We start from the raw sequence: 15,651 nt of genomic DNA, 5'->3' as shown, positions 1-15,651 counted from the left end.
CTGAGATTAGTGGTTCTTCACACATTACCCGTTTTCTCTTTCTTCCAGCCAGCCATTGGTTTCTCAGCGATGGCAATCAGGAGCTGAGTGAGGATGAACGCACACTGGAAGCTGGGAACACTCTGCTGGAAATTCAGTAGGTACTGAAAACTCTCACTGGGGATGACAGGAAAGGGAAAAGGTAAAAAGAGTGTAGACAGGGTAATCTCTCAGAAACACATAAATAAAAAGGAAGCATTAGACCATCTCAGATCCAAGGTCTCCCCATCCCAGTATTTTGTCTCCAGCAGTGCCTTTCTGAAGAAGGTGTGGTCAGCCACTAGTATGTCACAATTCAGTCACTGAGAAACTTCTCTCAAGCCCCAGCCACTCTAGGGGTCGTAACATCTTTATATACTGCTTTTGTCTACTGGTAAGCATTTTAACTATCCAGAACATTCTCATTCCTTCTGAGACTCCTACTAAACTCCCCATCTCAAACAACATACAAACAAATAAGATCCATAGATTCATATATATTTTATATTCCAGTGTCTCCTTTTCATTAGGTTTGACTGCACTGCTGTTCAATTAAATACAAAGCTCTATTTGAAGCTAGAGTAGTCTCTGTGAGAGGTCACCCAAACACACATTTACCCATAATGCCAAACAGAAAAGTGCTTGAAATTTGTCCATTTCAAACCTTGTCAAATATAGATTTTACCTTATCAGTTCCTCAAGCAGAAGAAACTCTGTCTCTCCTGGCTTTAGTCTGTCTGCAAGCACCTGGAGAGCTGACCTCAGCAAGTCACTATTTTCAAGCTGAGAAAAACCATTCCTGAGGGGGGAAAAATCCAGTTCATCATCAGATTAGAAGGAAGACAGGAATCAAATGCAAATTCATATCTGGACACATTTTACAAGATGACAAATAAGGAAGATGGATCAAGAGCCCTGAGGCTCCAGCAGTGCCCAACAGGAAAGGCAGATCTCAGATGTGCCTTTTTACTCAGTTGCTACTGTTTATGGAGTACAACAAAGGTAAAATGCTTTCCACATGCAGATCTAAACTGGGGTTTAGAAAGAACTTTTTATGCTACTATTCTGGATTGTATTAACAGATGCACAAGTCAAATCCAGGCTGCACAGGCATTGCTGAGTTTGACATTTATAAATCCAGCTTGAATGCATCAGCACCAGAGGCTTTTTGTCAATGTCCATTCTTTGCCATTGGCAAAAGAAATTCTTCCATCACTCAGGATTCAGGTAATGACAGTTTAGCAAAGGACGAGGGGACTTACTGGGTAAGAAATTCCAAGATGCCAAGGCAGAATGAAAGTTGCCCAACTAGGTGTGCCAGTATGCCTCTCGTGCTGGTCCTGACCTAAAAGCCCATGGATTGAATTATATCCAGTTCAGTGCTTCATCACCTACAGCTTAAGCTCATCTTAGGATGAGGCAAAAAAGCCTGGCATAACTATGAAGTGCTTAAAAGTCTCCACCCACTGCAGTGGGTTGTTCTGCATGGCTGACAGGCCATTGGCACGGTACAAATACTTTAAACAAAAGGAACAAGAAGAGGAAGCAATAAATGGGCTTTGCTCATGGAGGCAACTATATACATTTTTTTAAACTCACCAAGCAAATAAGGAGCGAAAAGTTAGTAACAGCTGCTGGTAGCAAGAGGACATCAGCTGGTGCTCCTGGATGTTCACTCCTGGTTCATCTTCCACACCCTGATTTTGTACAACTGCCTTTAATACAGAAAAAATAATTCATTAAATGTTATTCCAAAGAAAGATAATGGCACAAGAATCCATTTCCATAAACTGCATGTTTAAAAAACGTGAAGAAACAAAAGTGACTCTTTTTCTCACAAACAAAATTAAAAATATCTTTACAGGAGACAAGACCTCACAGTTTTTTGAGTCAAAATTGCTGCCCACTGACCTGGAAGTAGTTGTGCATGTTCTCCATGTGCTTACACAAAGGTTTTAGTAGATTGACTACACACATAGCAACTTCCTTGGGGGATCTCTGACACAGATGGGAAAAGCCAATATCCTTGTGGCCTCTTTCCTGCAGCAAATCCAAAAGCTTAAAGTCACTTCATCAGCCTTTCTAGAGGTTTCTAGTGCTACATCTTAGACTGCTGCCAAGCAGGGCAATTCCTGATGTCATACAATGTCAGAAAGGATCACGGGGTAAGAAAGGTCAATAGTCTCTGCTGAACAAGCCCCAGCAACTCAGACAAGTGGGTAACACTAGACTAAAAGAATAAAACTGACATAGCTTTTATAGAATCACAGAATCATTTAGATTGGAAAAGTCCTTTAAGATCATAGAATCCAACATTTTACTCAAACATTAGGAGAAGGCAGTCTCTGCACATGGGAATTAAGATAGGAAGAAAGACAAAGAACAACGTGTATCATAGAGCGATCAGATTGCAGTGAATTCTCACAGTTTAATGCAATGGGACTTGTGTTTCCTTTTATTCTGAAGGCATCAACAAGGTGTCCCTGCACTCAGGGGAGTTTTTCTAATACAGAAAAAGCAGAAACATGGATGCAGCAGCTCCTGCTGGCTGTGACAGCCATCTGGCCTGCCCAGCCTGGGCTGCTTCTTGAACAGCACAGCCAGTGTCCCCAGGGAGGGCTAAGAAAAGGGTCACACAAGTTTTGAGGCTATGAGATTTCCCCTCAGTTAAACACCCTTTCCTGAGATATGCAGAGAATCAGATGCTGCAAACACTTCAGTCAGGGCAGTGGTACACAAGGCTCTTTTGAAAGAGCAGGTGCTGCTCTGATACACAGCTGGGCCTCAGACTTCCATTTAACAGTCGAGCAAAAATAATTCTGAAAAGTATTTCTCTTGGGAAAGGCCTGGAGGTCCTTGATGTGCTCTGCCTCAGCCCAGGCGTAGACCCATTGCCAGGTGCTGTACTTGCCTTTGGAAAGGGCACTCTCCTTGTGGAGCCCGAGGTCAGCACATGCTCCAGCTTCCAGCACAGGTCATCCAGAAGGAAGCAAAGTTCAGCAGGCCCCAGCTGTACAACTTCACGAGCCTGCAATTAAAAGAACAGTCAATCCCAGGACTCAGATGTAACTGTAGTGCCTTGACGCTCGAGCTCACCCTCTCCATTTCCAGTTATGACTCCTGGATTAGTTAACATCAGGAGGAACCTTTTGGGTAGATGCTTGGATTTTATGGCTCCCCAAAGGCTTGTGTGGGGCATTGGTTCCAGTTATTCCAAGCATGAAGCCACCCTGATGCTCTAAATATAGCTGAGGCAATGACAGTACAACTACTGAGAAAGAACTGATTTATATACATTGATGTTGAAAATAATCTCCTAAGGATAAAAAGAGGTTTCAGTCCAGAGATACAAAATTCACCAACTGAGTAATAGTCAAGAAGTGATTTGAAATAATGCCACATAGCCCAAGAGACTTGTCCTACAGTCTTCCAGTCGGTCTGTGACCTGCAAGGGCAGGCCACGCTGTGCTCCAGCCTGCCATGGTCTTTTCACATTTTATGCATCTTACTGTAGCCTGACAAAATGAGACTCCAGATGGACTCAGCCTGTCTACAAAGAGGGTAACAAAATGAAGCATTTGTACTTTCCACATCCCTAGCAATGCAGTTTTATATAAGATCCCAGATAATACACAGGGTCCTGCTCACGGACAGCACCTCCACAACACCCATCCCACAATTGTGCTGTTTCTGATGTCCTCATGCCTGGAGACACTTGTCTTTTTGCAACACAGTCTTTACAAGTTCTTTTTGATAGGCAAGTGGTCACTTAGTGTATTTAGCATCCTATGGCTTAGAAGTGTTCAATATTAAAGCCACTTTCTTTCCATTAGGTCTATGCATCTTTCTCCTTCTATGCAATATTTACATCACTTTGTTTTTAACATTGCTACACATCAAGTCTGCTTTTCTCAGAAAAGTCCTCTTTTCCTTAGTGCGTCAAAGTACTTGGATTTCTTTAAGGTCAAATACCCTCCTGGTCCCTGGACCAAAACATCTTAACACCAACCTGCTGTCCCCTTTAAGGGAACAGAAAGGGCCAAGGCTCTGAGAGGTCACTACACAAAGCCTATCAGTGTGGCTGATGACTTAGGCTGTTCCACTCACCTCTGTGTGCATCTCTGTGTCCAGGACAGACTTTGTGAGCAGCCCACAGTGCAGCACAGTGAACACCTCCAGGTCCAGCTCTCGGAAGAACGGGCGATAGCTCTGCAGCTGTGCCAGAGGATGTCCTGCCTCTCTATCAGCAGCACTCTGTAAAGGAAGTGACAGGACTAAGGCTGCAACCTGCAAGACTTTTGACCTCAGAAAGCCTCTTTCACACAGATTTCTGCATTTTGTGCCAGGTTGAAAAACAGACTAAGAACTCATGATAGCTAGTGGAGACAAGAACATATAATCAAAAGCATTTTCATTTTGGACTGTACAAGTCACTAAAAATTTTCTAGGAAATATATTACTTAGGGAACTGGAGGATCTTTGCCATTTCCTTACTGTGAATCAGTGGCTGTTGTGAAATCCATTCTGGACTTGCAGCTTAAGTACCACAAGGGATGAAGGCTAATGTTTTGATTTTTGTTAAATACCAGAATGGTAAACTATGGGATGCTCTGTTGCCTCTGGTTGACAGTCTAAGTTCCCAGAGATTCACTCCACACAACGCTGTCCCAGGAGCAGCCATCTATTACAGTTCTGTATTCTGTTGTCCTGGCCAGGACAGAAGATCTAAGGACTAGTCTGGGACCAGTACTCTTGTTAAGTGAGAAAGATAAGATGCATTCCTTCCCAAAATTATTTGAGATTCTGCTTATTCCCTGTAACTTAAGTGACTTTGTTATCACATCTGACTCAGTTACCATCTCTGTACAGTAGCATAGAAGTGTATTTGCCTGGGTGAAACTGATAAAGTGGACTCTGAATAACATTTATTAGTAGCAGTGGTAGACAGGGGACCTTATGGGATGCTTATGAGATCCCAGCCTCCAGGAAGCTGAGCCCAAAACTGAGTACACTTCCCTGGCTTCTCTCTTTCAGCCAGCACAGATCTTGCATTCCAGACATGATGACAATACTGTAAGAGCTTATTCAAAAGAAATAAAATCCAATAATTCATTACCTGATCAGTTTGGAAAATAGTTCTTAGTATGTGATGAAAATGAATAATTTTAAAGATGCTTCATCATGAATACACTGATTAAATATCTCAAGGAACATTTGCAAAATGAGCACCTATGACTGAAGCAGCCCAGAACAGCAGAAGGATCAATCCTTACTAGGGCTTGTATTTTCCAGATTCATCTCACAGTTTCTGAGTCTAGGAATGGCAGGTTACTGCAGTAATTTGAGAGCTGGGATGCTGTCTTAAACAGAAACCTTCCATAGTCTCAATCAGAAAGTAACCAACGGTATTACTGACAATCCTGGACTCTGGCACTGCCCTGACCCACATTCCTTGCTGGGCTGGAGAGTGGTTGGCCTCTGCAGGGACAATTTTCAAATTTCTAAGGGGAGGCACATGCCAGAAAGCAGAACTGAACTTCCCCAAAATTAACTTTTGAATTGAACAACCCCTCTCTCCAAGCTCTTGTTTACGCTCAATGTCACCTTCCCAAGCCTGTTTTCCTTGCAAATCCCCAGAGACTACACCTACCTTCTCCAGCTCAGAGAGCTCAGTATCAGGCTGGTTTCCCTCAGAACTATCATCTGCTTGAGTACGATCTGCAGAGCCAGCTTTGCTGCCATCAGCCTTCTTCTTCCTTCCTTAAAGAGAAAAGCAACTTCAGAACCAAAGGCTGCACAGTGCTCGGGACTAGACAGCACTTGCAGCCAGGCAAGCAGCACAACCTATATTTCAATCAGCACCAAGAAAGTAGCAGCATGCACAGGTTTTATCATCCATAACTAGAATCATGGTAAAAAAAATTAAAAAATAAAGTAGTCAAATGCAGTTGGGGTTCCCTCACAACCAGCTTCTGTTTTATAAAATAAGACTAAGAAATCAAACTAAGTCTCACTGTTCTTGCTGTTGTTTAAGCATTATGAAGTGATTGGAAAAAGGAGTGGAACATCAACTTTAAAAAAGCTTGAACCAAAATTTAATCTTCTTCCTCAGACACAGTATCAATAAAGGAAGAGGACCTGGAAAAGGAAGATGACAACTACAGAAGAGACTTGCAGGGATGCTCAGCAAACAGCAGAGTAACTCACTGAATCAAAGCCAAAGGGTCAGTACCAGACAATGCCACAAACCCATCAAAGGCAGAACTTACTGCTGCAGAAAATACTTTGGCAGGTGAAAACAATCAAAGCTCTGGATTTTCACTGTTAAACACTATGCATCAGCTTTCCCAAGGAGAGAGACTACCCAGCACCTGTTTGGTGTAGGATATTTTCACATCTCCACTTCAGCTGCAATGGGAGTTGATGAGGTAAAACTTCAAGCTAGATAAGAGTCTGCCAGGAATTTAGTGCTTCACACACACACAAGTGCAATGGCTGCAGTGTAATACACCAATCAACCCCTACCACATCTGTTTGATTAAAGTTTTAAACTTTCTTTACCACTCCTTTTTCTCACTGGACCAGCAGCATTAATGGATGGTGCAGCGTCTGGGGCTTCGGAGTCAAAAGTAGCTGGTGGTGGGACATAGCCAGGGGTTGCTGAAAGAGCCAAAATGTAGAAGGTGGGTTAGTTCAGCTCCTGAATGACAACATACAGGCAAGATACGTACCTAAAGAAATACCATACATTTCACTGTCCTGGTGAATGTCCCTCTGCTTTTATGGTGTGGTGCATTTAGCTCCAACTATCATTGCTGTCCAGAACTGCCAATCAGTACCCTGGTCTAGCTGAGCTCTGTTTCTGATCATCACAGGATGTCCTATCTTCTAAGTACTTTCCTAACTATATGTCACTGTAATCTCATGAGATATGTGTGTCCGTCTGTGTGTGTCCCTCTGTGCATCTGTCCCTGTCCCTCTGCGTGCCTGTGTCTGTGTATGCAGGCAGACAATCCCTTTCACTTCACAGCTGGTACAGGCCCAGAATATATGAATGTTTCATACTCACCTGCCAAGCACTTTCCCAGCACATTCTGCAGCTCAGTGATGTTCTGTATGCGAGACAAAACCTTCCCCTTCATCTCAGCATCCTGTTGCTGGCAGAAGGCATTTACAACCTAGAGGCACAAACCAAGCTCACTGACTTAAGGAGATTTGTACCCATTTGTACTACTGTTTCTCTTCTGGACAACATTCTCAAGTCCTGAATAAGCACACAACACAGCCCAGGTGAGCTGTGTGACCAGGTCTATACTGCAGGAACAAAGCTCTTCAGCAGCCCATAAGAACGTGGGCATAATTGGTGCAATCTACGAAAAGCAATACCTATAGATCAAATATTAACTGAAGAAGAGGAATCAGCAGACACACATTGTCAGGTTCTGTACTACCTCTGAAGACTCCTTGGCACTTCCTAGGTCTGCCGGGAAAGAGGCAGTCCAGGGAGAAATGCAGGAACAGGGAGGACTGGGAATGTGGAATTGCATCAACTCTGCCCTTCCTGTGTTGTCAGAATAACCCCAGCAGGGAACATTCCCACTGATCATCAATGTTGGTAAATACATGGTCCAAGTCTGCTTGGAGGCACTGCATTTGACCCTTCTGTCAGCTCAGAGGGACAGAACAAAGAGTACAGAGCAACCCCAGGAAAGGCAATCCTACAGTTTCTCTGGAAGTGGAGCACAACCTTTCTGTTAGATAACAAAGACCATAGTAAAAAACCATGACATTCCCTCCCTCTGGCTTTCCCTCTCTCCTGACCAACCTCTACTTTCCTAGCTTCTTCCACTTATCCCTTCACTCCAGAACCTGCAGAAAAGGCTCTACTCACCTCACGAAACCAGTTGAGAGCATAGAACAGGAGTGAGCAGAGAAACTCCCGTTCCTGCTTGGACAAGGAGTCCAGCTTCCCTTCAACCTCCAGGTCAGTCAGGTACAGGGGACAACCTGGCACAGAGCAAGAAAAGACAGATTGAACTGTGTTTGCTACCCGTGCTTTGGTCTCTGCATGAACAAAATCTCTCACCAAAGCCTGTATCAATTCCAGTGGCTCTCTGGAGTAAGCCCTGTCAGCCACTGCATCCCCAGACAAAGCAATTATCTCCCCTGCCTCTCCTCCACTGTGGGGACATGGAGCATCTCAGCCTCCTTCACAAACTGCACAATTCTTGCTACAGCTACAGGAAGTTTTTGCAGATCTGGGACAGGAACAATGTAGGCAACCAGACTATAAATCCATTTCCCATACCTAACAAGGCATCAATCTCCTCCAGGCTTCCACTGTTCTGCTCTGCAGTGTAGAGCCTCAGCAATCGGAAACAGGGTGACAGACACATGGGTGACACTGCCCTGGGGAGAAAGAAGAATGGAGTGGGTCCTGTGTTTCATGTATCTCCAGAATCCCCATCACTTTTCCATCATGTCCTGTGTCCTCCCCAGGCCACCTTGCCTAAGCCTTCTATTCTGCTCCTTGCAAGTCTCAGCAACAGAGAGCAGAAATGCACCATATGGTTAGAAAAAAATTACTAAAAACTGGTGATTACCAGTTTTCTGGAAAAGCATATAAGGGCAGAAAAAAACGGTTGTAATGAACAAAAATGAAGCCACATTTATTTCTAGAGGAAACTATGACCAGTGGAGAAACCTCTGTGAATGTTTTGTAGCCACTGTTCACATTCTGAGTGAGGAAAATGAACACTTTTCCATAGATAGTGTGTAAAGTGCTATGTTCTATTTTAAAATGATCATGTCTTTTTTTACAGCAGAACTAAAATCTCAACAAAATCTTATGACAATAAATTACACAGGATGTGAATGTGAAAATAAAAAATGAGCCTTTTATAACCTTAACAGTTCTATGATTGTTTGTTAACTTTGATGCCCCACTGTTTAATTAGACTTTTTTATTTATTACATGCTTTCTGTCCATTTTCCAAAGACAATGCTCTTATTTCTCAGTAAAATTTCATTTTTGGCAGCATGTTTGTGGTTTTAGTAGTCTACCAGCATGTCTTACCCAAGATCACCTAAACATTTCAAGCCAGAGCAGACTGCCAGTTCCTAAACAGCTTATGCCTCTATACCTATCTGAATATGTCTAACAGCAAGAGAAGAAAAAGAACACTGGAAACTCAAATTCTTTGATCAGCTCCTTATCAGACACTTTGGAAGGCAGAGCTGTAGCAGTGGAGTGCACCAAACGAAACAATTCCTTTACTTTTGCAATCATCCCATAGATAAATGTCAAAGTACCTTTTACTTTGGCTACTCACTCCACCAGTGACCCTGCCAAGCTCACTCTGTGACACCAATGGCAAAAGGTTAACAGCAATTGCTTCCTGACTTTGATCTTCATCCAAATTATACAAGGACTTCACTGGGAACAAGAATGAACTGCAAGGAAAGACAGACAAGCTCTCATTGACAATCTCAGTTCTCAGTGACAGAAACATTACCAATACTTGGCCTGTGATTAGCATACCCATCCACTGTGGGGCTGAGATCCACCACAAAGTCACTGGGAAAGTCCTCCACCAAACTCTTTCCAAACTCATCCTATAATGAAAGGAAAAAAAACCTGCTCAGCAAAGGGGTTCAGTGAAGAAGCTTCAACAGCAGCAGTGGATGATGGAGAAGATAATGCTAAACAAAAGTATCCTGGAACAGTCACAGCAATGAAGCCCAGTGCCCACAAGGAGAGCCAAGGCCTGCCTTTAGAGACAGAGCCAGGAAACATTGCTAAGTGTGCACAACAATTGCTTTCTAGCTCTTTGAATGTGGGTTTGACTACAAATTCCAGAGTAATGCAGAAGCAGAGCAGCTGCTTGGAAGAGGAAAGCAGCTCATATGCAAAAGGAGACCCCAGCAGGAAGAAAGAGCTACCCAGTGGCCTTAACCAACCTCTTCCTATCACCATAAATACCATTTATTTATTACCATAAAATGACTCTCATTCTTCCAAGTCCCCAGGGATCAGATAGCCTTAATAGTCTGACCAGAAGCCAATCTTAATACTAAGTTTAAAGTTCTTCCAGATTCTACTTTTGCCTATAAATCTTAACAGCATGTTCTGAAACATCACTTAATTTCCTTTAAAAGGCTTCCCTGTTGTCAGATAAAAACTCACATACCAGAAGCTGTTAAAGCATAATGAGGAATCTGCCAAAAAGGCCAGGAGAGCTGAAAGAGGATTTCTGTATCTCACCAATCTCTTACAGAACAAAAAAAGTTCTCAGACTGGAGTGAAATCCTCAAATTGACTCTGTCCTACCAATGCCTGAAGAACATGTTTCTCTACAACATACCAAGAGCTGCAAGTCCAAATTGCCCTTCTGCTTCTCAATCAAACTGGCAAGTTCATCATAGTACAGAGCCAAGACCTCTGGTTTTTGCTCACAGCAGAAGCCCACAAGGTCCAGAAGGGTAGACAGCTGAAAGGAGAGAGAACAGTGTGCAGAAATGGGTAAGGTAAAGGATCCTTCTTAGGCTATTACCTTCAGTCCTTTTTCCATCAATTTATTCTGAAGCATCTCCAAAGCTTCATCTCTACAGTAACAGCCCATGGTGACTGTTCTTACAAAGACCCAGCTTTAAGAAGGAACATGGGCCTTTTAGGGTCCTGGCCCAGTTCCACCATGAAATAACACAGAAGTCTGCCCAAGACAACCTTAAACAGAGTGCCAGCCTAGAAAAGGTTCTTCAACAGGAAAAAAGGACAAGGCTAAGTCAACCCTGTACAGAAGAAATACTTTCTCTAGATGGCCTGAAAGGCACAGCTGCTAAGCTCAGAGGATGGCAAAGGTTGCCTTTGGCTCACTGAAGCAGAGTGCCCTGTTTCTTTCTTCTGTGTTTGAAATAACAGCTGGAGAGAAGACTTCCACTATATGGCTGCAGTACTGCTTGTCCTGGACTAGCAGCAGGCAAGACCAGCAGGTCCTATCTTAATACAGGCCTTTGTTTCTTCAAAACCATTTTCCACAGAGTTTTGGCTCTGCAGTCAATGAATCCCAGCTAGTTTCCAGATCCGCACACTGCTTCAGTTAAGTTTCCAGTCACCCCTTTCCTTTCTGGCTATATCCTCCCTTCTCCCACCGCGCCCCATCCTTGGTACTCACCTGCCCATCACGCTCATTGTTCAGCTCTGGTCTCTTCAAGAAATCATCTCCTTCACTCCTGAAAGCAATTGATAACTCTGCTTTTGTGCACAATCCAGAGACAGCAAAACCCATCACACACACAGGGTTATCTCTCCAGAAACTGGAGAATTATGCATCAAAAAGACATACGTTGGAACACATTAGGAAAAGACCTGCTGCTGTTTGGAATGTTTGGGACAAGACATCACATCTTCATCAAGGATATGTTTTTTCTAACCCGTTGAAATCTAAGCCCTTTAGTCATCCTCTCTTCTGAAAGCCATTGAACCTCACCTTACCATAAGCCTGATATCTGTAGTTGTATGTGCACGAGTTCAAGGGCAATGCCCTCCTGCCTTTGTTTCACTTCAGGTTTGGTCTCAATTGAAAAGTATGTTAAACTTTTTCCTACATTCTCTCTCACCTTTTTAACGCCACGCTGCCTATCATGGTAACAGCACCAATAATCCCCATTTGCTTGTGGTTGGGAACTGTGCTGGAGAGCCATTTCCTGATCACCATGTGCATATCATCCTAAAAAGAGAGACACAGAGCACGTCACCACAGAGGTACTTCTGTGCATCACTCACAGGTCTATTGGTATCTTCACTTAATGTCATCTCCAAAGGCTGCAGGGGATGGTTTATTGGGATTACAACTTTGCTAAAGGAATGCACACTCTGATGTTCCTTTGTTATGAAAATACTGGTCCCAACTCTAGGTAAGGCTGAAAACAGCATTAAAACTTGCTTTGACTTTGTTCTAATTACTGCATAAAACATTTAGCTGGTCCAGGTTTCACCTATAATTAATAGAAGAGTATGTTAAAAAAAAAGCAGATGGTCTTGGAGCCCTTCACACATACAGCAGCTCCAGAGCTGCCCTTCAAAACACCATCAGCTTCAGGAGGCTGAGGGATGGAGCAGAGTTTGTGGTAAAGGTCCAAAGGCAAATTGTGCTGTGGAAGGACAAATGCCTAATCCACCTGCAGAGATTGTTGCATCCAAGAGGCATCAGTTTTACAAGCACACTAAGAGAAGGCAAAGAGAAGTTGCCTCCCAGGAAAAGATTTCTTTGGTGATGTACCCCTGAAGTCTTTGGTATTACTTACCAGCCTTGGATCTCCACAGTTACCAACTCTCAGCTCAGAATAAATTCTAGAGCTTACATTTCTCCCCTCCTTTTCTCAAGTTATGAAGGTGTCAGGCAGAACACTTCTTGCTGATCCAAGTCCTCCTGGGCTACAAAGTCACCTTGTGTGTTGCCAAGGCAATATTCACAAGTCATACATAAGAAAGACATGGGTGGGAGGTGGGGAAATCACTGAGGAAAGTAGTTCAGAAAGGAGCTAAATCTGCCATACAACAGGAAATTCTGGCAGTGAAGAGCTCCAACTTAACAGGGTGAGTGAGAAAGCCTGGAATGACTACAGACATGCTGGTTTAAATACTACAGACCAACAAGGAAGAAAGGAAGAGCAGTTTGCCTTTATAGTCTCGAGCTATTGAGTGCAAACATACTCACAAACTCTGCAAGGACTCAAAGAAAGACAAATAGTCCTAATTTCTAAGAGCTGAACTTCATGATTGGGAAGATTTTAAACTCAGACATCTCCATTGTTAAATAAATGTCTTTGAGACATTTCTTTATCTGATCACTGCTGTGCTCAAGGAACCAGAAATCCGGACAAAAGTATCTGGTATCACCACTGTTACACTGCATTTGAGTTACACAAGGTATCCTGTCCAAAATAAATATGAATATAGACAGACTAGGTTTGGTAGCTCTTGTGTTTAAACCAGAGGCACAGAAGGTGTGAAGTCTGCCCCTTCACAGCAGAGTCCTCTGCTCTGTGTAGTTCAGCTCATGTAACATGAGGTTCTTTTTTGTCTCTGGTGTACTGAATCAAGATGAATATCTCCGGGAAGAAGCTGATCTATGCTTTCTGAATGCTTCTAGTTAATGGGGGAACAGCTTGGCAGAGAGGCTGCTGAATTGACACTTTTGCAAGCCTTCAAGGCTCAGCTAGACAAAGCAACAGTCATCCTGGTATCATGTTAGTGACATTCCCACTTGAACTCAGACTTGAGAATGCCATTGGGCCCCTTCCACCACCATTTCTAACAACCCTACCTTTCTTAGAACTGCAAGAGAAGAGAATGTTTCTGGCAAAGATGTGAGGCACAGTCACTGTGATAAGCCCTTGATACCAGGGTGGAAAGTCTGGAGCTGCAATCTAGCTGGCAGCCAGCTGGGGAGAAGAGAATTTTAAGCTGAAGAACATCCTGATATCTATCACTGTTCATAGATGAGACCAGTATTTAGTTAATCAAGCAAAAGAATCAATGCACAGCCTGAACAACTTTCTGTTGTGTCTCTGCTTACCTGAATATAGCTCCCTTCTTGCTTCTGGCTGAATGCCAGAGTGCTGAGGATGTAGAAGAGCTTCCGGATCTGGCAAGGATTCAGTTTCTGTGTAGAGTCTAAAATGGTCTGCAGGAGAAGCCACAAACCAGCTCAGATGTATCAAGAATCCCTTTCCATATCCTCAAAAATACATTAGTTATCAACCTCGGGGAAGACAATTAACTTTACCTTTTTTTGTATGTGCATGTAAGAGCTACATTCAAATTAAATAAACATAAATGCTGAACTATTGCTCTGGCCTTAATTATGGCAGTTCATTTAATTAGAGGCTGAATGGAAAGAAGAACTTTGCTACCATAAGCATTTTGTGAGTGCTTAGCACAACAGAGACAGCTATTTATCTTCTATCACAGGTTTGGTCACAGGATTCAAAGTATTTGACAAAATTAACATTATGAATTTTTACTAATATCTCCATTACAAGACCTGTAGCAGCCAAGTTGTTAACAACCTAGGGGTTAAGTTTTCTGTGCTGGGCTGACATCTTCAGGATATTTCCTCTCCCAGTGCTTCAGTGAAAAGTAGTCCAGTTGTTTCCCAGAGCCAAGCCAGTTTTCCTACCACTGACACAACTTTTCAGTGCCATGATTTTTCTACTACTGGCCACCCTCAAGCAGGATTTGGAATGTGGCTTCCAGTTTGACAAGATTAGATAACCAGTTTTGCAACCCTCAAGAAAATTCACCTAATTTTAAGATTAAGAAACAGCTGTTTATGGACATGATTCAGGTTAAGATCTGCATGTTCTCTCTATAGACCTTTACAGGTAAACTGCCCAGTGTCTCAGTCACCTCTGAGATGCACTTCATACACTGCCAGCCTTCAGGTGTGGCCAGAGCACTAATTAATGTCTTTCACACACCAGCTTTGGTAACACATCAAAGATTATCCTGTAGAAACCATAATCTACAAGTGATCTACCAGCTCAAGAACTTGCAAACAAAGTCAGGAGGAAGGTCAGGAGGTCTTAGTGGACTGCTGTGAGCAAGAACTCCCTGTCACACTTCTGACAACACATTCAATTATGGGTAGGATTTTAAGGATTTCAAGGACTACTTTCAACCCTGAGTCCTACCACATCTTCCCTCTGTTGGGAGGCAAGTCCCATTTCTTCCTGTTATACCCATAGGATGTATGACAGATTGCATTGCAAAGTCTTACAGTAGATCTTAAATCCTTTTTAGCATATTTTAAGCAAGTAATTTACATTTAACAATTAATGAACTAACCAGCAAAAAGTATATAGCTTTCACAGTGTATAATTAAATGCACAGACACCAAGGGGGCACCAAAAAAAGGCAGAGGGGCAGGGAAATTTCCATACCCATCCTCTTCAAGGGCTCTTAAACACATGGTGTCCTTAAGCTGCAAACCACTACAGATGCGGGAGTGTTCAGGGAAAGCATTGCTACATGTTTGCCTTGCTGTTTAGCTCTTCCCTCAGTCTCCACTTTTACTGCTTTAGGAAACAGGGGACTGAGTAGGTGTGACCCTGCTTGTCATCCTTAGAAGCCAATAGTCCATTTTTTTTCTCCCCATTGGGTACTTTCTTCTTTTAAATTTTAGGACAAGTCTTTTCCCATCCCTGCCAAGAGTTTTATCTTAGGATTCAAATACTGGGTAAAGTATTGTCAGTCTTTCAATAGGTAGAACAGGTAGTCTACAAAGGGGGCAGGTTTTTGTCAAGTATTTGAATAGCTGATGAAATGACGATGATGAAGACAGCATTTTTCCTCCATCACAAGCATCATTCCATGCCTGCAATTTAAGCATTGTCCAGCTGCAGGGGAGGATAACTTTGTCCATCTCAATTCCCCTGTCAAAAAATCATACAGTCCTATCTTACAGCTCACACTTTGACAGCACACATCTTTCACTTCAGACAACTGCACTTCTCCAGACAGTTCTACAGGTACCAGTAGTCCAATACCTCTGTTTCAGAGAAACACTGACCTATTCTGGGTCTGAGGCAATGGGTGTAAGGGCCCTGAAGCCCTGAGCGCTCCCAGGA

General features: G+C 43.0%; 1 protein-coding gene across 4 annotated transcripts in view; it reads right to left on the bottom strand.

Annotated features, from left to right (window-relative positions):
• FANCD2 (FA complementation group D2) overlaps positions 1 to 15,651 on the bottom strand; it is a 36,604-nt gene that overhangs the window by 7,747 nt on the left and 13,206 nt on the right. For all 4 annotated transcript variants that reach the window (XM_071550745.1, XM_071550748.1, XM_071550746.1 and 1 more), the window contains exons 18-34: positions 13,599 to 13,706; positions 11,638 to 11,747; positions 11,193 to 11,250; positions 10,383 to 10,508; positions 9,560 to 9,633; positions 9,331 to 9,471; positions 8,327 to 8,427; positions 7,910 to 8,025; positions 7,088 to 7,196; positions 6,580 to 6,678; positions 5,669 to 5,778; positions 4,126 to 4,272; positions 2,930 to 3,046; positions 1,930 to 2,058; positions 1,618 to 1,733; positions 704 to 817; positions 29 to 156 (exon numbers count right to left, since the gene is read on the bottom strand). In XM_071550745.1, coding sequence (XP_071406846.1) covers positions 29 to 156; positions 704 to 817; positions 1,618 to 1,733; positions 1,930 to 2,058; positions 2,930 to 3,046; positions 4,126 to 4,272; positions 5,669 to 5,778; positions 6,580 to 6,678; positions 7,088 to 7,196; positions 7,910 to 8,025; positions 8,327 to 8,427; positions 9,331 to 9,471; positions 9,560 to 9,633; positions 10,383 to 10,508; positions 11,193 to 11,250; positions 11,638 to 11,747; positions 13,599 to 13,706 — 1,903 coding nt within the window. The remainder of the gene's footprint in view (positions 1 to 28; positions 157 to 703; positions 818 to 1,617; positions 1,734 to 1,929; positions 2,059 to 2,929; positions 3,047 to 4,125; positions 4,273 to 5,668; positions 5,779 to 6,579; positions 6,679 to 7,087; positions 7,197 to 7,909; positions 8,026 to 8,326; positions 8,428 to 9,330; positions 9,472 to 9,559; positions 9,634 to 10,382; positions 10,509 to 11,192; positions 11,251 to 11,637; positions 11,748 to 13,598; positions 13,707 to 15,651) is intronic.

The sequence above is a fragment of the Pithys albifrons genome, chromosome 3 (genome assembly GCF_047495875.1).
Source record: "Pithys albifrons albifrons isolate INPA30051 chromosome 3, PitAlb_v1, whole genome shotgun sequence".
Taxonomy (NCBI): domain Eukaryota; kingdom Metazoa; phylum Chordata; class Aves; order Passeriformes; family Thamnophilidae; genus Pithys; species Pithys albifrons.
This window is presented reverse-complemented; position numbering and strand designations above follow the sequence as displayed.